The sequence below is a fragment of the Rattus norvegicus genome, chromosome 20 (assembly GCF_036323735.1).
Source record: "Rattus norvegicus strain BN/NHsdMcwi chromosome 20, GRCr8, whole genome shotgun sequence".
In the NCBI taxonomy this organism is placed as follows: domain Eukaryota; kingdom Metazoa; phylum Chordata; class Mammalia; order Rodentia; family Muridae; genus Rattus; species Rattus norvegicus.
Window position 1 is genome coordinate 21,489,429 of NC_086038.1, and position 24,296 is coordinate 21,513,724.

A 24,296-nucleotide genomic window follows, 5' to 3' on the forward strand; every position below is an offset into this window, starting at 1 on the left:
CATTTGATCACCATCCATTAACATATTCATTCAAAACAAAACTAGCAGTGACTCACCATTCACCGAGTTACTACTAAAAGAGGTCTCCAGAGAAAACGCCCTGGGGCCTACATACACGGCTTCCCACCAAGACTGAGCTCAGTCTCCACACAACAGTGTCCAGGCACAGCACCAGGAAGGATGCGCTCCACACACAACATGCTAGAGCTAAAATCTTTAAAAAAAAAAAAAAAAAAGCTTTAAGTGTATCCTAGCTTCTCTGTGGAAAGGTAGCAGGAAAGCCAAGTAAGACATTATACAAGCTACTCAGAGCTAGAGAAGGCTCAGTGGTTAAACATGCCTGCTGCTCGACCGTGAAGGCCAGAGTTCCAACCCCAGCATCCCCACTCCACTCACCCACATCGTGGCCCGGCCCCATAAGCTGGACTTGGTTACCCACGGTCTTATAATAACCCCAGTGCATGGGGTGAGGGGCAGAGAAGGGAGGATCCATTGGGTTTGCAGGGGACCAGCCTAGTTGAAAACATGAATTCTCCAAGGTCACAGTAACCCTACCTCAAAGGAATAAAGCAGAGAGCAACAAGATAGGATGCCTGACACCCTCTGGCCTTCATTTCATTTGGTGCAAGCAGCACAGGTTCGTGGGAGAGGTTCGTGCACATGTGCACCCGCACGCACACACAGCTGGGCAGAAGACACCATATTCCCTTTTCTCACATAGGACTAAAGCATGTATCTAATGGCCATCAATTAGCAGATCTCAAGTATCTGAGGTCCAGCAACCACCAGCAAGCAGCCACCTCTAAAAGCTGGGCGCTTTCCCACAAGAGGCTCCTCCTTGGATGGACTGACTCTTATTTAGGTCAATAGATCTCAGCCATATCAACTTCCACCTGGTCCTTCAGTAACACACTGCCGCTCTGAAATGAAATAAATAACTCCTGGGACAGGCAGCTTCAAACAAATCATCTAAATGATAAAACGGTAAGTGGAAAGGAGAATGAAAAAAAAAAGTTATAAAAAGGCCTGCCAACATATGAATGATGGGAACAAAATGATTAGTAACGGGACGTGACTGCATTGCAAACCTGGGAATGACTGGACGTGGCAAAACTGTCAGCAATTTCCACTCAAGTTGTGAGCACAACCTTCCCTTAATTTACACAACAGGGGTGTGCAGAAACAGACAAGAAACTCCAGTCTTGGTTAAAACTCTGACTTTATAAAGTGGAAATTCAGGCTCAGATAATTACAAATATTACAGGAATGCCAAGCACGCTACTCCTAAGCCAGGAAGAACACAGGACGAGTCTTTGTTCAGGATGTCCCACACACAGCAGAGTGCACAGCATCCCCAAACCCATCAACACCTGCTAGTGGTTAATGCCAATCACAACCACTAAGAAAAGAGAAAAGCTTGCTAATTTTCCCCTAGAGAGCAATCCCCCTGGACCAACTACCTCCCACCCAACTCTGGTCTTAGTCACGGTACTGGAGTTCAGCTCTATTACCCATGAACTATGCGATCACTGGCTAAAGAGTTAAGTTCTCTAAACCTCCGTTTCCATGGTACCAAAGAGAATCAACACTCCTGGGCTGTCTGGGGCGGCAGGATGACTCAACAACACTGTAGCAACACAGGGTAGGTGGTTTACAACCCAAGGCTTTTCGAAATAGGAACAAGGGGGCCGTGTCCTGCAAACAATAACAAGAACCATCACGGCAAAAGAAGGAGAAGACACTAAATGCCGGAGAGTGAGAGGAGTCCAGAAACTTAAAAAATAATTTGGGGGGGGGGGCGCGAAAATGTATATAATTGTTGGGGGAGGGGGAATTAAGGGGTCAGAAAGGTAGAGAATGTGGAATAAAAAAAAAGATGAACTTCCGTCAAAGGCATGATTTTACAGCTTGGTTCAGGAAAGAAAGAAGGGGAAGGTATATGAAGGGTGAGAACGGAAGGGCTGTAAAATAAAGACATTATAGGACCTCTGCCCATGGAAGGACATGGAAGGCATGTGCCAGAAAAAAAAAGTGCTTAGACGGTAAACATAACTTCCCAATAACGCTGAATAATGGTCAAACTAAATACCTCAAACTATCGCTCCAGCCCATGAAATAAACGCGTTCTTATTTCGAATAAGCAAAAGGAATCAAAGAGCAGAAGGCAGCTCGAGCTTCTTCCTGGTTCTGTGGAAGGAAATCCGGCAGGCCTCGGCCTCCAAAGTGCTGGGATCACAAGAGATCACCCCCATGCCTCGCCTGCTGCGTTCTCTAATGACCAAAATTCTTAATGTATAGGCCTCCTGGACTAAAAGGAACTCACAGTAACCTATTCTGGTCCCTTGATACCATCCCAGGCAAATCCGAGTCCTTCCTAAACACATTAATTAGCAATACCTTACATCATCCTTGAAAAGCAGGAGGTAAGCTAGAGTATTATTAGCCTCTTTTTATTATGGGGAAACTGGGGAACAAAAAGATTAAATTACAGTATGTCCCAGAATGAGCCATCATATTTTCTAGTACTTTAATTAAAGGCTCCAAGCCCCGCATTACAGACATTATTCTTCCTAGCTTAGAGAACTTTTACTATTGCTTCCACCAGGGGACCAAGGGGAGAAACACCTACAGTAACTTAAAGGTCATTCTCCCAATCCAGCACTTCTCACGCCAAAATTTAAATTTTTGGACAGTGGAAGAGGTAACACCACACACACACACACACACACACACACACACACACACACAGAGAGAGGACAGAAAAATTAAGGACACTTGTAAACAACAGCACGGGTCGGAAATCCTGGGTCCACGTTTTAGGCTGTGGCAGGCAATTCAGGAGTTGGCTGATGCTGATGGAAAAGGTACCCCAGGGAGCCCAGAGCAGCCTCGCCATCCCTGCAAACCCATCACTCCAAACGTGACCCCCGACGCTCTCCCTTGGCCCCTGCATTGCACCACGAGCCTCGCGGTGCCAACCCGGGCCTGTGGTAGGCCCTGACTACCCAGCCTCGGTGTGCACCGGAGCCGCACCTAGCCAGACACTTCCCAATCCCGGCTCCCCCAACCCCGGCCTCGGCTCCCACGCGCTCTCACCGCCCGCCCGGCGTCCCCCGGCCCGGGGAAGCGAGGTGACCGCGCAGGTCGGTGGAGCGCAGCGCCCGCCGGGGTCCCGTAGCCGCCGCCTATCAGCGGAGCGCAGGGGCGGGGCCGGCAGGGCCGGCGGGGCCGCGGGCGGGGGCGGACGGGCGGGGGACCGGGCTCCGGGCGGCTCCGGGCACCGCGCGCACACACCGGGCCGGCTCCCGAGGGCGCCAGCGCGGCCCCGGGGAGCGCGAGCTAGGAGCGCGCGGCCTGCGGTCAGCGGCCCAGCGGCCGAAAAGATGGTGTCCTGGATGATCTCCCGAGCCGTGGTGTAAGTACGGGCGGGGAAGGCGCTCGGGGCCCGGTTGCCGGGGCCGAGCTCACGGGCCGCGGCCTGCTCACCCGTGTCCGAGTCGCTGCGGGGCTCCGGGGCGGCGGTGTTGGGAACAGCAGAGCGCGGGCGGGCAGACTGCCTGGCGGGCGGATGGCGGGCTCTGCTCCGTGGAGCCGCTCCCCGACGCGCGGCGGGCTCTGCTCCGCTTCTCCTCGGCCTCCCCTCCGCTCCTCGGCTGCTCTCCTCGGCTCCTCGGCTCCTCCGCTGCCCGGCGCTGCGCGCGGCGGGCTCTGCTCGGCTCCGCGGCGCGCTCCCGGCTGCGGCTCCCGCTCCCGCTCCCGCGGCCCGCGCTGCGCGGCACCGCCCTGCGCAGGCTCCGCCGACGCTGAGCGCGGGAGGCCGGCGGGGCTCCGGATGCGCCCGAGCCTTTGTCACCAGGTCTACCGCGTTGCGGTGTCTGTCCGCGGCGCACGCCGCTTGGTCACGTGTAGGAGGAGGAGGAGGAGAGATCCGTGTCAGAGCCCAGGCTGCAGAGTCGTGCTCAGGGGTCCCGAGGTGACCCGCGAAGGAGCTTGCTCTAGAAAGGTCGGCCAAACCCTGACCAGGAGGGCCCTGTGTGGGAAGAAATGTTTGCGACGCGGAAGGCGCAGGTGCTAGTCCCTTTTGTTCGGGTCATCTCATCTATTCATTGATTGTGATACAAACGAGAGCTGCGGATGCGAAGAGGGGGAAAAAGTTGAGTTGTTTATAATCTGCAAAGGTATTTGGATACAAGTTAAACCGGTTCTCTTCCCATCTTCCACCTTACCCTGTGTGCTCTAAAGCAAAGCCACCAAATAAAGGCCAGTAAATTAGGTGGAGCCTGGGGACGGGGATTCATTATTCATGTAGCAGTAATGTCATCTGAGTACCTTAATGAAATGTTTATATGAGGTTAACAGGCCTCGCTGATTAGCTTATAATTTGTAGGGAGAAAGTTACATTACTTGGGTAGTATTATTATTATTATCATTATTATTTCACTATGGAGAAGGAGCTAAATTTTCTAACTTACTTTTATTTCATTTGGAAGTGAACTAGGTTACCTAATTTGCAATGCATTCAAAACTCGACCTTTCATAAAATGTCCTTTGAAGCCTCCTAACTTCTTGTGTTCATCTTAAAACCACAAACAAATAAAGTTATACCACAGGTGCCTTCAAATTATGTTTAGCCTTTTCCGGGGCAATCTTCTCGTTTCCACATAATCCAGGCATACTTTCTTAGCCAACCAGAAGTCCCTCAACTATTTTTGCGTAGCCCCTCAAACTAAATGCCCCCACTAAAAAGCTGGTTTTGTCCTTTGATCTCTTTGACCATTTGCAATGATGGAAAATTATGGGACAGCTTGAGTGAGTTCGCATTCATAAGAATTTTATTTCCTATTGTTGAAAGGAAATATGTTTCTAGTGCAGCCTCCCATGCAAAGGTCAGTACCACGTAGGAGACCTTAATGGGACAGACATTCCACATTCCCAGATATCTACTGTACAGGTCAGAATGTCAGGTCTTATGAGGGTTATACCTAGTGTAATACCTGGTGTTAGACAAGGAAGAAATTATCTGTGGTTGGAGAGTCATCAAAGAAGGCAAAAGAGATTACATTCAAAATAGACCTTGAAGAATAAACCCAATCTAGACTGCCAAGGAGGAAGAAGGAAAAATGCCCGATAGGTGGACTGGTGTAAATTGGAGCCCGGGGTTGGTCACAGGCTGAAAGCCAGACGAGCAGGAAGAGAAAGAGCTGCCTTGGTTTTATGAAGAGTTTGTAATCCCAGAGACACTGAGTCCAGCACTGAGGAAAGGGTGCACTCCTGCTGGGCCATCCTGTGGAATTTAAGGTCTGGGGTGAAGGGGAAGCCTACAAATGGGACTTTTAAAAAGGTCATTAAAACATGTATTAGTCAAGAGTCAAGAGATGTATGTCATGAGCTTCGGGCCCGGCACATTTGTCAGGGAACATCTGTGTGTTTCTGTCTGTCTGTGCTTGAGTTGTCTCTAAACATGAAAGCTGTCCTAATAGCTACACAGACCTAGGCACACGCTTCCCACTGAAATAAAATTTATTTATGTATCTCCTTCCTGGCCTACTGAAACATCCAGCCGGGCCTAAACAAGATCAGACGGTTTCCTCAGCGTGAGCCTTTGGAAGTTCCATAAGGGACAGAGGACCCTGTGTAAACCCGAACTCCCAAGATGAATGAGGAATCTGCAGACCTTGAAGTATAACTCTGAGGACAAGAATGATGGCTTTAGGGGTTGGGGATTTAGCTCAGTGGTAGAGCGCTTGCCTAGCAAGCGCGAGGCCCTGGGTTCGGTCCCTAGCTCCGGAAAAAAAGAAGAAAAAAAAAAAAAAAAAAGAATGATGGCTTTAGACTCCGACTTAGATGTCACTTAATAACTGTGTAGCCTCTCTGAACACACCAAGCCCACCTAAGCTTAAGTTGCCTTTTATTATTATTATTATTATTATTATTATTATTATTATTATTTATTGTTTTGGGGTGGTCTTTGGGATAGGGGTCAGAGGACAACCTGTAGGAATCAATACGTTCCTTCCACCATGTGAGTCCCAGGGATTAGATGAACACAGGGATTAGACTTGGCCAGAAAGCACAAAGTCTCCTCATCTTTCCTCATTGTCACAAAACTTACTTAAATGTCACGTGACCAATAAATTAGCAGTTTTTAATGGACCATGTGTGTACATGTGTGTACATGTGTGTGTGTGTGTGTGTGTGTACGTGCGCGAACCTGGGTATGCCTGGGTATTTGTATGTGTACCATGCTTCTGCAGAAAGCCCGAGGTCAGAATGCTGTGTCAGATCCCGTGAAACAGGAGGTACAAGCGGTTGTGAGCTGCCATTTGAATACTGAATCCAGACCCTGGGTCCTCTGCAGAAGTATGTATGTGCTCTTAACCACTGAGCCAGTCCCCGAGGTGAGCAACTTGTAAGGAATGGCAATGTAAGCACATCTTACAGTACTAAATCATATACGCTGCCCGTACCTCACGTTCTGAAAGCATTACTCGCCAATTGAGGGAACCACCCCCTTCCCTAACTTTTCTTAGCATCTGTGATAGCATTGTACACAAACCAAACCTCAAACCAGATTGTCTAATTTCAAATATCAATTCTATCACTTATTGACAGTGACTCACCCCACAAGATAAGACACATTCTTATATATAATGTCCACATGCGGCATCTAATGGGTAGTAACCATCCTATAGGTGACAGTTGCTCCTTACAGCTCAAAGAAGCACATACTTCCCCACCCCAAATACCTACATACTAAATTTTAGACTATCTTATGTTTCTTTAGCCCCCTCTGAGCCTGTGTTTAGATAACAAAGTTATGCATACAGAATTTGATACCATAACACTTTATAAGGAGTGCCATAATACAGGTAGGGTTCTGCAGTGGGCGTCTGTGGTGCTTTGAAAATGCTTGGCTTTGAGACCCTCCTCCTAAGAAGCCAGTCTTCTAGCAGCCTTCAGATCCAGACGTAGAACTCTCAGCTCCTCCTGCCACCGTGCCTGCCTGGATGCTGCCTTGCTTCCTGCCTTGATGATAATGGACTGAACCTCTGACCTAGAGACTTTTTGTGGAATTGTGTGGGGAAATGTGGCTGCTTTGTGCCTTTGTCTAAAGTGTCTGCCTGAGACTAAGTCTAAGGTTAAGAGAATCAGAATTAATTGCCTTTACAAAGGAAGTCTCAGAAAAGCCCACCCCACAGTGGCACAGTTCCTCCAACAAGGCCACACCCACTCCAACAAGGAAAGTCACACCTCCTAAAACTGTAACTCCTGGGGCCAAGCATATTCAAACCACCACGGACAGCATCCTTCACATACATACCTTGAGGGAGAGGGAGACGAATGTGAGGAGTATTTTTGAATGAAACTTTATATTTTCATGATCATTGGTCTGAAACTGAAAATTTGTTTGCCTAAGTTATTCGTGTGTTCTGTTTCATCAACAAAGCACAAAAACTTTATCAAGATGCAGCCTGGCAGTAGTAGCCTGTGCCTTTAATCCCAGCACTTGGGAGGTAGAGGCTTTCTTGAGTACAAAGTTAGCCTGGTCTACAGAGTTAGTTCCCGACACCCGTGGCTACACAGTGAAAGACGAAAATAAATAAATAGACAGCCTGACATTCGTACACTGTTGTTTTGTTTCCTAATATGTATGATGGGCCTCTTTTTCTTTTGTATTTCATATCTTATTATCAAGGTTGAATAACTGCTCTAATATTTGCCGATTAATTCTCTTATTATTTCAACAGCCTGTATGTGCTTCATCCACTACTGTGTATTTCTTCTTTGTCTTCTCTGAGCCCCTTACCCAATAACGAAGCTCAGACTATTTAATATTGGGAAGAAATATATTTTGATCTGATTTTACGTCTCTCATGGACAGTTCATAGTTCTAGTGCTGTGTGCGGTGGATAGAGATGTGTGCACGTACGTGAGCAGGTACATGTGCGTGTGGCCAGCATCCTATGTCTTCCTCGGTTGCTTTCCACTTTATTATTTCAGATCCGGGATCCCTCTGAGCCTGGAAGCCCATCAGTTGGCTAGGCTGGCTGGCCTGCAAACCTCTGGGATCCATGCTCCTGTTTCTCCTCCCTAGCACTAGAGCGACAGGGGGGATCTGAACACAGGTCCTCAGGCTTGCATAGACCACTGAGCCATCTCCCCTACCTTTTAGTAGCATTTCCCATTTGTTTTTTGTTTGTTCTCAGCAATGTGGGCTTTAGTGCAGCTCAAATGCAGGACCTTGTACATGCTAGGCAAGTGCTCTACCACTGAACTACACCCCTGCTCTTAAACACGTTGATTTCCGTTCTTTCTTAACTTTTCGTCCATCCAGATGTTTGGTAACTACTCTCTTCTCATGCAATTGAATTATGAAGAGTCCTCTGTTTCCTTCTTACTTATTAACACATTTTCATTTTTGTTTTGCCATAATTATAGCATCTGGCAGTAGTAGTAACAACTTCCTCCTGCTCTCTTCAACTGTTTGTTCTGGTTTCATTTCTATGGCTGTGACAAGCACCCCCAAGAAATAGCAACTGAGGGAAGGAAGAGCGTATTTTTGACTCATGAGTCCAGGTGACAGTCCATCACTGCAAGAAAGTTAAAGCAAGCACTTAAAGTTTCACATCCACACTTGGTGGTGGGGGTGATCTTTTCTTGTTTTCCTCTGGCTTTCTCCTCTCATATAAGTTTTCGGGACCTAGGGAATGGTGCCACCCACAATGGACTGGGTCTTCTTACATCAGGTAAAAATCATGTTGCCCCCACAGATGTGCCCATAGGCCAACCTAAACATATCTTTGGAGACTAAAACTGCTCGAGCAATGTCCCCTCTTTCCAGCATGTTCTGTTTTATCCATCTGCCTGGCGTTCCTTGTGAGCTTGCCTAAGTGTCATTGTTTCTCACTCCTTTATTTAGCTAAATACTTTCCTCTACTCTTCAGTTCCCTCCCTCTTTCACATAAGAATACCTCAGAGGAGGGGCTGGAGAGACACCTCACAGGTTTGGAGCACTTGTTGCTCTTACAGAGGACTAGGGTTCAATTACCAGTACCCACAGGTCTGTAACTTCAGTCTCGGGGGATCTGACATCTCTTAGGACCTCCGGTACCAAGCATGCACTTGGTCTCCATACATGCATAAAGTCAAAGCACCATACACATAAAATAATGAACTTTTTTTTAAATAAGTAAGCTGTGTGCGCTGTGTCTACTCTGTCTCCTGTCAAGATGTTCCCAAACTCTATCACTTAGACTTTCCTTCCCCTTCCACCGACACTGCTATTTTCCCTTCAGTCGTGATGTCCTTTAGCCAGGGCTTGGTCTGCATCTCCTGTATCAGCAGCTCTTGCTACGGCTGTTCACCATCTCCTCAGACTTTCTACAACAACCTTGCTTTAATAATAACTTACATGGGGGCTGGAGAGATGGCTCAGCGGTTAAGAGCACTGATTGCTCTTCTAGAGGTCCTGAGTTCAACTCCCCATACAGCCACACGGTGGGTCACAACCGTCTGTAATGAGATCTGTTGTCCTCTTCTGGTGTGTCTGAAAAGAGAGCACTCATACATGAATAAATAAACCTTTAAATAATAATGTGTATATATATATATATATATATATATATATATATATTTAGTAATCCGTTAAAATGGGCATAAGCATCTGAGGCAAGGTTACTGCTGGTCCCCTGCAAATAACAAGCCTTTTTCTCTATTTTTTGGATCCTAGATTACACATTTGTACTAGACACTCTTCCACATATTTTTTTCCAGGTAAATGAAAGATGAATGATCAAGACTGTTTGACAGAACCATTATAAAAAAATCTTCTTGTGCACCACGTTAACTGGCTGTGGAGTTTTCTGCAACATCACTGTGACGGAAAGTCAGGGAAGATACCAGGTCACCCAGGTCCCACAGACAGGGAAAATGTGGCAGTCGAGATGGCATTGTCGGTTAGTGATCAAGATAACTAAGGAGCAGACCACAAAGTGTCACTGTACTATACTATGTAACCATCTGACTATGTACCCTGACACTCCCAGCAATCCTCCTGCCTCAGCCTCCTGAACCGAGATCATAAGAACAAACTACCACACCTAGCTTAAAGTTTAAAAGTTCCTTTTAGTAGGTTAAGTTTTCTTAGACTTTAATTGTGTGTGTGTGTGTGTGTGTGTGTGTGTGTGTGTGTGTGTGTGTGTGTACTGTGTGAGTGCCTAGCACCCACAGAGCCCAGAAGTTTGTCCCATGTTGATGCTAGAAACCCAGCCTGAGTCCTGTGTAAGAGGCCAAGTGCTCTCCAGGCTGAGCAGACACTCCAGCCGTATGCCAGCTTTACTTACCCTCTATACTATTGGTGTTTGAGATTACGTACTTCATCGTGAGAGTGTTGTGCATCGTGGGGTATTTAGCAGAACTCTTGGTTCCTGCACACTAAAACCAATATCATCATACCCCATTTCCCTAGTTCTAAGAGCCCCAGACGTCTCTAGATGCTGCCCTACGTGTGCCACCTCAGATGCAGAATTGCTATTGACTGAGAACCTCCAGGCTACAGCAAAGGGAATCAAAGGGAAGGAAGGAAAACTATGAGAAAGAACAAACCTGGAAGCCATGATGGCCAGTGTGGGCACATGTGGGTCCTAGGATATGAGTTAATTAAGTGAATTTCAAACTCCAATTACTCAGTCTCGGTGGCCACTTTGGTGGACAGTGCAAAGGTTGCACTTTGCCAGGCAATGGTGGCACACACATTTAGTCACAGCCCTCAGGAGATAGAGGCAGGTGGATATCTGTGAGCTTGAGGCCAGCCAGGGCTACACAGAGAAACCCTGTCTCAGAAAGAAGGGGAAAAAAAGAATGTTCCCTTGTTACAGAAAGTCCTGTAGAAATAATCTAGCAAATATAGTCACCCGCCTAGCACATCCGTCTAAAATTGGCTGGCTTGTTTACTGTGTGCTGTACGGGTACCCTTCTAGGAGACATTGGAATTCCTGCATTGATGTTAGGAAATCCACTAGGACGGAATTGTCCTCTGAATGCTCTGTGGAAAACACAATTACTAACCATGCTATCTTTTTTTTTTTCTCTTTATGCCGTATAGAGATGCTTTCAAGAGTAATAAAACTCCTGAATTATTCAAGAAATCGTCTTACAATATTCCCAGTATCGCACCATATTTTCTGAGTTTCTATGTGACACAGCAGAGCTTTGAAGTTACATGAGTCTGGAAGGCAGCTTGGAGGTGGGGCTCTCTGTGCTTTGTATGTTGTTTAGTTTTGAGGGGTGTGTTTGTTTAAGACAGGGTCTTCCTCTGCAGCTCAGTCTGGCTTTGACCTCAAGATTTTCATGCCTCGGCCTCTTGAACCCTGGGATTACAGTTGTGAGCCCCCACGGCTGCAGTCAAGCAAATGCCTGACAGGTTCACGCCCTGGGTCCCATCCCCAGCACCATGCAGACAAAACGATATCAGGATTGTGTGCTAGTTACTTTCCTATTGCTGTGATAAGAGGCCACAACCAGAGTAGTCTATACAGGAAAGCATTTAATCAGGTTTATGGTCCCAGAGGGTTAGTACCCATGATGCTTAGCAAAGGCCCGGCAGGAGGAGGGGCTGAGAGCTTCCATCTCTAACCATAAGCAAGAGGCAGAGAGTGCACTAGGGATGGCAGGCTACTCGTAAGGCACCAAGACACACCTCCTCCAACACGGCAACACCTCCTGGTCCTTCCCAAACAGTTCCAACAACTAGGTGCCAAGTGTTCAAGCTTATGGGACCAAGCAAGCACGTTCTGATTCAGACTTCCGTGGATTAGAAATGTGAAGCCATAGGTTACCATTTTGTTGGCATCGTCCCAGTTACCAGCATCAGCAGCGTGACAGAGAAGCTAGCAAGAAGATATGTGCAAGTCATAGGGAGGATGTTGACCATAGGTTTATACCAGCCAGTATGTCATGTCACGAAGTGATCAGACGTCCTCGTGCAGAATGCGCATTGATGTTTTCAAGGAACGATGTGCCAGTCTTGGGAAATAATTATTAGCACACATAAATCAAATCAGTCATTCCGCCATGGACAGCTTCATTAACCTCTTACCAGGTCACATTTCTTTCTGGGAAGTCTGGCCTGCTGGCACTGACAGATCAGAAAACTACAAACTAGGTCACTTCAGAAGTCTGAGATCAAGGTAACAAGAAGTCGGGTCGTGAGGTCGGAGGGGGAATCTTTGTGGAGCCTCTCTGCTTTCTGGTGGTTTGCTAGCCGCCTCTGGTGTTATCATCTTCTGATTCCCTCCCTTCATCTCCACACGGATGGGCAGTGGATGGCTGCTGGTCCAAACTGACCCCAGATTGCAGCCTGCTCCGTTGATTTCCTTTTAACCTGATTATCCCTGTAAATAACCCTGTCTCCAAATAAGGTCACCCTCTAAAGCCGCGCTTTGGTCTCCAGCATACCTAACCGTACACCACAACCTTCAGACACGCAGAGGGATGCAGACAGAGGCACAGGAACAATCTTAGGGACTGGATTAAAGGGGAAATTAACAAAATAGCTCTCTTAATATGATTCTGTGGGAGGAGGGGTATGTGGTTCCACCTAACACCTAGCCGCTGTGGGGAGTGGGGGAGGGGTGGCGTTAACTCCACTCGGAAGAACTGCAGAATGCCAGACTACATTTACATGGGGGCTTGCAGTAAGTTCCAATGCCGTGGATTCACTGCGCAGGGAGTGGGACCTCAGCCCGGATGAGAACCAAGGCAGGCTGAGGCCAAAGAGTCAGGGGGTCCCAAGCTCTGGAGTGTCCAGTCTCCACTGCAAACTGTGTGGAGTTGGGAGCATGGGTGGCCCACGGGTCTGCAGTGAGACTGGGACCAGGGGTCCTCCAGCTTAGCTCAGGGGCTGGATGACCAGGAGGGGCCTTCAGCGGAGCGGCCTCCAGCGGGAGACTTAGGTGGCCGCTCTGTAGGACAAAGGCTTCCTCCATGGCCCCTACAGTGCTTCTTGGTGAGAGAGGCAGTCCTTGCTTGTCCTACTGTTTACTGATTGTTCATCCTGGAAAATGGGTGCATGTAACTTCCTCAGGGCGGACGACCAGAGATTAAATACCTTTTGCAGGAAGGATAGTCTGGGAAGGGAAGCTCACCGGCTAACCGCTCAGGGCTCATCTAGGTACCTCATGAGCGTGGAGAGCTCTGTGTTCTATGCTATGTGATCAGTGATCACTTTCTTACGTGTGGAGCTGTGGTCACGTGTTCCATCTGGTCGGGCGGACGGAAACTCCTACCGTCCGCAAGTGGGTACCAGGGTTTCTGAGCCCACTCAACTTTGCCAAGTTTCCTGGTAGGATCCAATGCCCCACGGGGGTGCTGAAGTCATAGTATGGGGTGTGTGTAAAGGACCAAGTATATGTGCTCTCACCTTTCACCTTGTTGACAGGGGTCTCAATTGTTGGCGTGCTGTACTCTGGACTGCAGGCTAGCTGCTTCAGGAACTGCCAGGCAATCCTGCCTCCATTTCCCGTCCTAATGTAGATTTCAGATTCACACCGTATCCAGTTTGCTTACTTTATTCTAATGTCTAGGGGTGCCTTGCCTGCATGTATATCTGTTTCCCATGTGCATGCCTAGAGCCCATACAGACCAGAAGATGGTATCGGATCCCCTGGAACTGGAGTTCCAGCTAGCCATGAGCCACCGTGACACATCTAGCTTTTTATGTGGGTACCAGGGATCAAATGCAGGCCATCAGGCTTGCTTGCTTGCAAAGGTAGACACGTTTACCCACTGAGTCAACTTGACAGCCCGTAAAGGACAATTTTATAACCTCTAAACTTGTTCACCATTAACTGCCAGCCTCATGAAAACAGTGTGTGGTCCTCCATGACGTCATACAAAGTAGAACCCCGTTGAGGATCTTGACTGTACTGTTTGTGTGCCTCCTCTGGAGAATGATAGGTGAAAGACTGTGTGTGTGTGTGTGTGTGTGTGTGTGTGTGTGTGTGTGTGTGTGTAGTACTGGTATGTACACAATGGTCGAGCTGCCTATAAATCTGAATATAATCATGAACATGGCTCTCTGTTTTGGGGTAGGGGTGGGGTATCCAGAGAACTATGGTGCTGTGCATGAAGCAAGCCAGATAGGACTGTGTATCACACGACAGCATCTTTAACTGCCTCCACATAGTTAGATTGCTCATATGTGGCCAGTCAGGTTTTGAGCGGATGTCCGTCACCGTGTAGGATATGAGTTAGCCGTGAAGGTGGAGAGGGGTAAAGCAATTGGTGGTTATGGCATCCTGCTAAGTTTCAGTGATTGGCGGAATTCGCCTTATCATCTATACGACATGAAACCGTGTGTCCTGTATCCTTTCTTCTGTGTCAGCCCTTACGTCGGAGATGTGTTTAACACTGGGAGTGGGTTAGGTGCTGCTCCCTGCCATAGCTAACAGGGCGAGCTGAGGCAAGCAGGAGGCAGATACCACCGGAAGGAGAGGCTGGTCCTGTCCCAGCCCATATGTTCTTGCTGGTATAGGGGCTGGTTCTATGCTACGCCAGGGCACAGATGGAGGCAGGGAAGGGGCCGCACCTGTCATGACGAGTCGAGTCTTGGAACAGAAGGCCAGAACCTTTGAGAAGATGCCAGGCAGGCTGTCTTTTGTCCTTTTCCTCAAAGCTGGTGTAAGTGCAGTGAAGAAAGTCCAACTTGAGGTTTATCCAAAGGGTTTCTGAGGTTCTAGACGGGGATGCACAGCTAGCTGGTTAAATGTTCTCTTCCTTATTTCCACTCCTTGTCAGATGAGAGTTTTCTCTCTTTCTTTTTAACCTTTTTAGATATTGGGGTGGAGGCATGTGCGTGCCACAGCGTCGGTGAGGACAGTAGAGGACATCCGTGGGTTTTGGTCCTTGCTGTTCTCTGGGTACACCAGCCTAACCCATGTTTTGGTATCTGCCTCTCCTCTTGCTGTATCTGTGTCTGGGCTACTGCACCCCGCTTTTATCTAGGCTCTGAGGATCCACACTTAAGTCCTCACTGCTTCCTACAAATGCTTTAGCCACTGCGCCTTTTCTCCAGCTCCAGACGTTGCTTTCTTATCTATCTCTCTGATAGCACATGGAAAGTAACTTGGTATTTGAAACCTTGTGAATTAATGTGGCTAACCCTAAGAGATAAGGTGGCTATTGAAGTGCAGACTAATGTTCTTTGTTCAATGGCTGTGCTCGGTGGGTTTTGTGGGTGTTTTTATGATTTATTTACTTATGTACATGAGCACACTGTAGCTGAATTCAGACACACCAGAAGGGGGCATCGGACCTCGTTGCAGATGGTTGTGAGCCACCACATGGTTGCTGGGATTTGAACTCAGGACCTCTGGAAGAGCAGTCAGTGCTCTTAACCACTGAGCCATCTCTCCAGCCCTGGGCTTTGTGTTTTAATGATATTGTTTGTCTGTTTGGGTGGTTGACTTGTCCAAAGTCTCAGGTTACTTGAGACACTACCCAGTGCTCCCCTAAAAGTAATTTAACTTGAGTTAGAGATAGGCCTCCATGTCTCTTGCATGCATGAAGTCCTGGGTTCAGTCCACATCTCTGCAGGTCAAGGAAGAGACAAGGGGAGGAGGGAAGGAAAGAGCTCACAGAGCACATCTGTTTTAGAACAGTTCCTCGGGGTTAGAAGTGGAAGCATTAGCAGTGGGTTCTGGGTAGCTCCGGCAAGAGAGCCTCTGAAACTGAGAGGAACCCTGGTGCTTCCTATTCCTCCACCACCCTGAGCTCCATGTGTATGAAGAAAGGAAACATGATGTGGAGAGGTGTGCACTGTCCCCAGGGTCACTACTGTAGGAGCGACCTAGCTAGGACATCTGTCACTCTCCGGTGGCCAGGATTTACTTGGCTTGTTAGCCTAGTCATTGTTCCTTGTTCATTCTCTCTGCTGTGCTCACTTGGTCACTAAATGACACATGCACAGAGCGGCAGAGGACCCAGAACCGGATATGAGGCATCCGCCTGTACATTTGCAGCTCTGCGTGTAAAGATTTGTAATTTTAGGACATCGGATTGGAATTTGGAAAGTCACCTCTACACCCCCCACCCCCCCCCAGGCCTGCTCCACCCCCATCCCAGTAACGCTGCAGTCCCTCAGAAGTGAAAACTCTCGCTGCAAATGTGGCATTTTCAGCTTGGAGAGAATTCCCTCCATGCGGGCTGGGGATGACCTAGATTCGCTCTAGAACTGGTTGGATTCTCTTTTTTCTGTGGTTTTTCAGTCTCTGTGTTTTGCTCACATTTTAATCCAGGGAACCAAGTTTAAAATTTTATGGTAAAGAGACAAGAGTTTTTCCAACCTTGAACTGGGACCTGGTCACAGGCCCAGGTACCCCTGACACTTTACAGAGTCGGAGGCTGGAGAAATCAGGAGTTCCAGGCCTCCCTGAACTGGATGAGACCCTGTCTGAGAAGATTGCCTTGTTCACTATCTAAAAATAAATCCTGTAAGATGAGATGGTTTAAAATTACAGGTTGGGGCCAGAAAAGCAGTTCTAACATTACTTCATTTGAGAAATACCACTGGTAGAATTGTGGCTTTGACCTCTTAAAACATCTTTAAGTTATTTTCAGTGTTGTAGTATTCCTAAAGGAGAACATTCAGTTCCAATTTTGTTGTTATTGTTGTTTCTGTTGTTTGTTTTTTGAGACAGGATCTCTCTGTCTCAAAATCTGTGATCTTGGCTGTCTTGTAAGATGTTAGCCAGGCTAGCCTCAGACTGCCAGAGATCCGCCTGCCTCTGCCTCTCTGCCTCTGTGCCACCCAGTGCTGGCAAAATCCATTTTCTTGTGGCTGCTGAACCCCTTCTTAGCATCACAGACACTTTCTTACTGATGCTGAGTGCCTGCCTCATCAGAATAGAACTGTGCAGGGACACCCACCCACCCCTTTGGAGGCTGAAGTCAGAGGCTCACTTGAGCCCTCACTTTCCAAACCAGCCTGGGCAACCTAATGAGAGCCTGTCACAAAGCAGGTGGCACATTCTTGGAGCTCTGAAGTACTATAGCTTATTGGAAGCTTGTTTAAAAAAAAAAAGTGTTTTCCCAAACTCCACTCCCAAAGAGTCTGATTGAATGGATCTCGGATAGGTGGGGTGTCCCTATTTCCACGGGCTCCTCTGTGTAAAGAACATGCAGTCACACTTTTAAACTTTTATGCTGGATTTTGTCAGAAACTGTCATGGGACTGAGCTACCAAAGACCACCATTTTAAAACATGGAAGTAAAAATGCTGTTGGTTTGGCTATCTAGTGATATTAAAACATGCAATCTGAGCCTTTAAAAAAAGATCTCGGAAACTTACCAAGAAGCAGTCAGTGGCCTGTAAAGAAGTAAGCCCCCCAGGGCCATCGAAATGACTCAGCAGGGGCTGGGGATTTAGCTCAGTGGTAGAGCGCTTACCTAGGAAGCGCAAGGCCCTGGGATCGGTCCCCAGCTCCGGAAAAAAAGAACCAAAAAAAAAAAAAAGAAATGACTCAGCAGATGACTGTGCTTAGCACCAAGCCTGAGGGTCTGAGTTCAACCCCATCTCTGGGATTCACATAGTAGAAGGAGAAAACAGACACCTTTGACCTGCACACACGTATAGCAGTACATGCACATGCGCATGCGCACACACATAATTTTTCAAATGGTTAAAAAGAAGTGCTCCCTCTCAGACAAAGTTTGGGTTTTTCAGAATTTATTGCAAAAGTATTAGAAGCAAAGCATGTGGCAAATGGAATATCTGGAGTTTATTACAGCATGAATTTGAACCTGGAAATGGACATTGCACCTTCAACCAGCTTGAGAGCACGATCTAGCAAACAGTAAAACCCCGTGTTTGTGCAGCGGCTACATGACCGCCTGCTGCAAGGACATTAATACCGTCCCAAAAGGGCCATTTGTAAGGTTCTGACTGCGGAGCCCTGTGCTTACTTACCTGCAGGTGAGTGCATTCAAAATTCCTAATGCCAGTTAAAGTGTCCGCCATATAAAACTAACTTACAGGTCCGGAAAGGTGATGGAGTGGTTAAGAGCACTTGCTGCTCTTGCAGAAGACCCAGGGTTGGTCCCCAGCACCCACATGGTGACTCACAGCTGACTGACTGTAAGCTCCGAGATACATCTATGCTGGCACCCATCAACACATACAGCTTTATACACACAATTAAAAATAAATAGACCTTTAAAGAAGTCAACTCTTAAAAGTCTCCAGTGCTTGGGATGTCCGCAAGCCGTGAGTTTTCTGAGTGACAGAAAGGAGCACACGTAGTCTGTCCTGACGCTACTTTTAGCAAATCACACTAGGAGTGGGTGCTCATTCCGAGTCCTATTTCTGTATGTGAGTGTGCGAGCGTGTGAGCGTGTGTGTGTGTGTGTGTGTGTCCATCCTAAAAGAAACTGCTGGAATGTGTCCAAGTTCTCTTACACGTCCTTCCCCTAAAAATCTAAGAAAAGCTGTATGGTATTTAAAATGTGGTCCAATGTGTTGTTATGGAAACTAATCCAGGAAATGCAGGAAAAGGTAAATCTTTGGCTAGGAACTCACGAGGGAAATGTTCTGTGGAGAGAATTAACTGTCATGAGGCAAAGACCCTCCGAAGAAGTGAAATATAGATCCTCTGCTCAAATTAATGACGAATCAGAAACAGAGGTGGCCATCAATCTGGAACCTGTAATAGTGGGACACGGGACCACTTTTAGGTGTGTTGGCGCTAAGATTCCAGATGCCCGGGAGTCATCCCTGGTTTCTTTAGGTTTGTGGGTTAGTTGCCTATGGCTTTGGAAATTCACCGAGAAAGTTCTGGAACAGTCCAGTTGCACGTTCAGTTTCTTCAGCGCCCTTTCTCGTTCAGATCTCAGCTTACGCACATTTACATATTGCGTCGTCTGTTTCAAGGGTAGATGGCAACATCCCATCTACAGTCAAGAGTGCTTCCTTGGGCTGGAGAGATGGCTCAGCAGTTAAGAACACCCGACTACTCTTCCAGAGGTCCTGAGTTCAATTCCCAGCAACCACATGGTGGCTCACAACCATCTGTAAAGAGATCCGATGCCCTCTTCTGGTGTATCTGAAGACAGCTACAGTGTACTTATATATAATAAATGAATAAATCTTTAAAAAAAAAAAGAGTGCTTCCTTCCCCACCTTTGGCAAATATTTAATGAGCACCCACCATGCATCAGAGACATATGACACTAAACATGACAGATTCTGTCACACAGACCACAGGTGGGTAACGATATATGCCACCATAGTTACAAACAGCTATGTCCCTTAGCGCCCTTTCCTGCTGTGTTATTACCAGGTGCTTTATAGAAAGGAGACATACAAAGAAGCATCATTGGCTGTAGGAAGTCTTAACTGTTACCCAAGAAGGAACAAGATGTTATATATAGTCTCGAGGGGAAAGGAGTTCTTACCTAAAAGGGTCAAGAAAAGCTTCCCAAAGCAGAGTCTTTGAACTCTGTCCTTAAAAGTCATCTTCCTCAAGCTGGCAACAGTGGCACCAGCACTTAGGAGGCAGAGGCAGGTAGGTCTCCAAATTCCCAGCCTGGTCTACAGGGCAAATTCCAGGACAGCCAGGGCTACACAGAGAAACCCTGTCATGGCAGCTGGGAGTGAGGTAGGGGTGATAGGCTGATCTTAATGTGGGAAATGGGGCCCTATGTGTTTTATTAAGCCTTCATGACTCACAAGTACACCGCATATATTCTATAGTATAGACAGTGTATTTATTATATACTAAACTTTAAGAGTGGCATTTGCTGGGCTGGAGAGATGGCTCAGCAGTTAAGAGCACCAACTGCTCTTCCAGACAGAGGTCCTGAGTTCAAATCCCAGCAACCACATGGTGGCTCACAACCATCTGTAATGGGATCTGATGCCATTTTCTGGTGTGTCTGAAAACAGCGACAGTGTACGCATATACATTAAATAAATAATTTTTAAAGAAGAGTGGCATTTGCTAAAACTGCTACTGAAAACATACCCCAACACCTTGAGATCCCCCACCACTTGTTTAAGTTTGGGTTAGAGATTTATTCGTTGAAGCAAGACCTCTGAACTTCCATAGTTCTTCTCCACACATTAAAAAGAAAACAGCAGATCTCTGGTCAGCAAAGGGCTCTCATCTGTCATCATGCAGTATTTATTGTGCCTTAGATTAATTTTTCTAGCGGTCTTATTTTTTTGCAAACAGAAGGACATGAATCAACAGTCTGAAAGAAGTGGACGTTCGCTATTGAAATTGTTTGTAGTTACTGTGGCTACTTCTTCCCGGATGTGTTTCTGTCAAAAGATAAAACACTGTTTGCATTGCGTTTTCCTTTGGTCTAGCCGGGGAATGACATATTCCAAATAGGGTGGCTGAGGAAGTGAGAGACTGACTTTGAACAAAGACTTGCAGGCGGAGGGGGCCTTGGCTGCTCCAGAGCTCAGCTTAGCTGGAAGAGAGTCCCAGTAAAGCTGTCTGCCAAGGGCAAGCCCCATGGCTGTCTGTGACAGCTGTGGGTTTGCACGTGGCTATAGCAGAGTGATGGTGTCACCCATGACAGAGGCCATTGTTGAAAGCATGGGGATTTGCACTGATCACGTGGGGACCCAGGTTTGAGAAGAGAGGGGCAAGTGGCATGGTCAGATCCTGTGTTTTAAAGATCTCTCTAGGCTGTGGACAAAGGAGGAGCTTCAAGAGGCTCTTTAGTGAACGAGTAGAGAGAATGGTAACACGGACCGGACCCAGGTGGCGTCAGTGGTCAGAGCCAGGATTTATGTTTTCACACAGAAGCTAGGGGGGCGGCTTCACAGTTTGGCCATGGACATTCAGAGTGCAGGAACTAGTGGAGTTCATAGCATAGGGACTTAATCGACGTCAAGAAGTTGGTGCTAAGTTTTATCTCAACGTGAGGAACGTGCAAGGCAAAGGCTCCTCAGATAGTCTGGCAACAGAAAAGCAAGCCGTTATAGTAGGATGATGGCAGGTGTGACCAGATTATACCACTGGGGGAAATGACTCGATCCAGTCTGAAACTTCCTGTTTGTCTATAGGAATGGAGACAGTGTGGCATCAGGGAAGGAACAGGCAAGGAGATGGGTAAGGGCAGCTTAGAGTACAAAGCATTAAGGAAAGCCCAGGAAAGATACCTTGTATCACACACCCTTCTCTCTCTGGTCCCAGCCTCCACCTCAGACCACAGGCAGTCAATTCCAGTGTGGTCACAAAAATAAAACAATAAACTTTCTAAAATATCAAAAAATTACCTTTTATGACTTTAAGATTAGGGAAAGCAATCTTAAGCGGGACCAGCAGCTTGCGTTCGAAGGGAAAGGCTGAAAATGATAGGTTGAAATAGACTGAAATTAGATACTTCTCTGTCAGTGATAAAGACATCATAGAGAGTGGGAAGGAAACACGAATGGGACAAAATATTAGTAGTATACAAAGGTAAGAAATAGGGTTGGTTAAACAGCCCGGGAGGTGGTGTTTTCCACCAAGCCTAGCCATCTGAGATGGAAGGAGGAAACTAACTCCTGCAGTTATCCTGACTTCCGCTGTGGTGCGTATGCACATGTGTGCACACACACACAAAAAAATGTAACAAAGGCTATTACCTTTTAAAAAAAATAAGAGCAAGATATATCTCATATGCAGAACATATAAAGGTACCTGGACAGGTCTATTTTACATAAAAAATAGTGTGTGCTTGAAAATAGCCAAGGAAAGCCAGCGGTAGAGGCACACAACCTTAATCCTAGCACTCTAGAAGGCAGAGGCTGGTAGCTCTCTGAGTTTGAGGCCAGCCTGAGCTACAGATTTTCAGGACAGCCAGGGTTACACGGAGAAACCATATACTGGGGAGGGGACAAAGAAGGAAGGAAGGGAGGGAGGGAGGGAGGGAGGAAGGAAGGAAGGAAGGAAGGAAGGAAGGAAGGAAGGAAGGAAGGAAAAGAGAGAATAAATGGCCAAGAAAAGAGGGACACAGGAAACGTGGGCCTTTCTAAAATGGTAGCCATGGTGTATAAAGCTGAGTAAGTTCCTATTCTCTGTGTCTTTACAAAGAGAACCAGAGCCCCTGGGTCTTTGATTACTGCTACACTTTGGGGATTAAGTGGCAACTATGTTTCAAATCTACCTGCCACTTGAAAGGCTGGATGACTGTAGAAAGTAAAAGTCTAGGCATTAGATGTCAGTTTTAAGGAAATCATCTAATGCTGAAAGTGGTGCTACACAGACCTTTAATCCCAGCCCTCGGGGATAGGGACGCAACAACAGGTGGGGGCTATATAGTAAGACCTTGTCTCCAAAAAGAGAGGAGAGTGGAAAGGGGAAAAAGCAAGCCACTAACATTTAGGCACCTTCATTGGTAACTCTGTAAGCCTTGATTTGTTGAGGTATAGGAGATAGAACCAGAAAAGTAACGCCAAGGAAACTAAGCCTTCCCAAAACCAGTGGGCCAGCTAGTGGGGGAGGGGGTGTTACTGTGCAAGCCTAGAAACCTGAGAAGCCATGGAGACGTGACAGGAAAGCGTGGACTACAAAATTGTCCTCCTGCATCCACTCACACGTATCATATGGCAACAATAAATACAAATTTAAAACTATATCCCTGAGGGAAAAGGTTCTGTATGAAGGACTTGTATTTCCTTCAGATGTTACAGTTTATTTGGCGTTGTTGTAACCAAGAGGTAGAGGCACCCTGACCATCAGTTACTGATTGCCCTTGGAGGACAGTCTTCATGAGGTGGTCCAGGACGCAGGGCACCCAGCCTGTGTTCAGCAGGGTTGGGCACGGTCAACCCAGGAAAGCATCTGTGTCGAGAATGCTCCAGTGAGCAATCGGAGCTCTCCTGAGATGACCCCCTGCTGTTGCTAGGCGCTCAGCTCTGTTTCAGGAGGAGGTGGCAACATTATGTAATGCCAAACCATATTTCAGCCCTCTTTACGGATTTGGAGAAAGAGTTAAAAGCTTAAATTAAACTGTTAAATCTTTACAATCAAATAGAAATCGAGATCATTCACAGTTGGCCTTAGAAAAGAGCTGGTTGTGCATTTAAAGAAAAAAGATTCTCGAACGTGAGAACACTGGGGTCTGGGCTTTCCTTTCCTGCTCTTTTGTTTTGATTGTTTTACCGTAGCTATAAGGGACATTAAGCAATCTCCTGATGGGTAAGCAACAGTCTGTGGGATGCATGTGCATCAGATGTGGGAGGTTCTGAAACTGCACTCTGCCATCTCCAGCCCATCCAGTGCCTGGTGAGAGACTGACTTAGACACTGTCCTGATTCTCTCTTTTAGAACAGAGCTTCAGAAAAATGTAAGCACAAAGATCCGCTTGAAGATCCAGCGGCCCAGAGAACCAGAGCAGAACTGTGTCTCTGGGGGCCCCTCGCCAGTAACAATCGAAAGAAAATACAGGATCTCCCTGGGGAGTTTTGAGTCAGGGTCTCATGTATTCCAGGCTAGCTCTAGATTCACTGTAGCCCAGGATGACCTGACCCTCAGGATCTTCCTCCCCGTGCTGAGTGCCAAGATTTCAGGCATCCATGGCATACCCTATTTCTGAAGAGCCGGGGATAGAACCCAGGCCTCATGCTTCATAGACAAGGACTCTGTCCACTAAGCTGCAGTCCAGCCCTGGTTTTTTTTTTAAAAAAAAAAAAAAAGTCTTTAGTAACATACTTAAATATACTAGTGCTAAAACCATTCAAAAAATGAGGAATTTTATGATTACAATGGAAACCAAACCCTAACAGGTACCATGGTCAGCCAAGGCCTTAGAACCAATGATGTTAAGAAGAGAAATTACTAGTTTTAATATCGTGAATGGTAATTTCCCACAAAGTCAAAATAAATACCTTCCGGTGCAGTGACAGAGTTCAGCTAGGAAAGTGCTTGCCTTGAATGGACTAAGTCGTGGGTTCAATCCCCAACTCTACATAAAACTGAAGTGCGTGCCTGCTACCCCAGCAATCAAGAGATGCGGCAGGAGATTCAGGAGTTCAAGGCCAGCCTAGGTTTATAAATACTTAAAAAAGAAAAAAAAAAGTATTCGCTGGTGTGTGTGAGCAAGCTTGTGTGAGCATGTGGACCCCAGAGCAGGACTTCTAGAACTTTCCTTCATGGGTCTCTGCTTTATCGCAGGTAGGGTCTCTCTCTGAACTTGACAAGACTGACTGCCTGGGGGTCAGGGTATCTGCCTGTTTGTCTTGGAGGGGCTACTGCTGCAGTGATAGGCGCCCCTACTGTACCTGGCTTTTTTTTTCTTTTAAA

General features: G+C 47.0%; 2 protein-coding genes across 3 annotated transcripts in view; one reads left to right on the top strand and one right to left on the bottom strand.

Annotated features, from left to right (window-relative positions):
* The window catches only part of Jmjd1c (jumonji domain containing 1C), a 177,591-nt gene extending 158,439 nt beyond the window's left edge, over positions 1 to 19,152 (bottom strand). The window contains exon 1 of one of the 2 annotated variants that reach the window (XM_006256361.5): positions 3,487 to 19,152. The gene's annotated coding sequence lies outside the window, so the exon portion shown is untranslated. Of the gene's footprint in view, positions 1 to 3,096; positions 3,222 to 3,486 lie in introns of those variants that run through there. The other variant, XM_006256362.5, reaches the window with a different exon arrangement.
* Positions 3,267 to 24,296, top strand: part of Reep3 (receptor accessory protein 3) — an 82,444-nt gene continuing 61,414 nt past the window's right edge. The window contains exon 1 of the mRNA NM_001106386.2: positions 3,267 to 3,415. Within this exon, the coding sequence (NP_001099856.2) occupies positions 3,384 to 3,415 (32 nt within the window). The 5' untranslated portion in view covers positions 3,267 to 3,383. The remainder of the gene's footprint in view (positions 3,416 to 24,296) is intronic.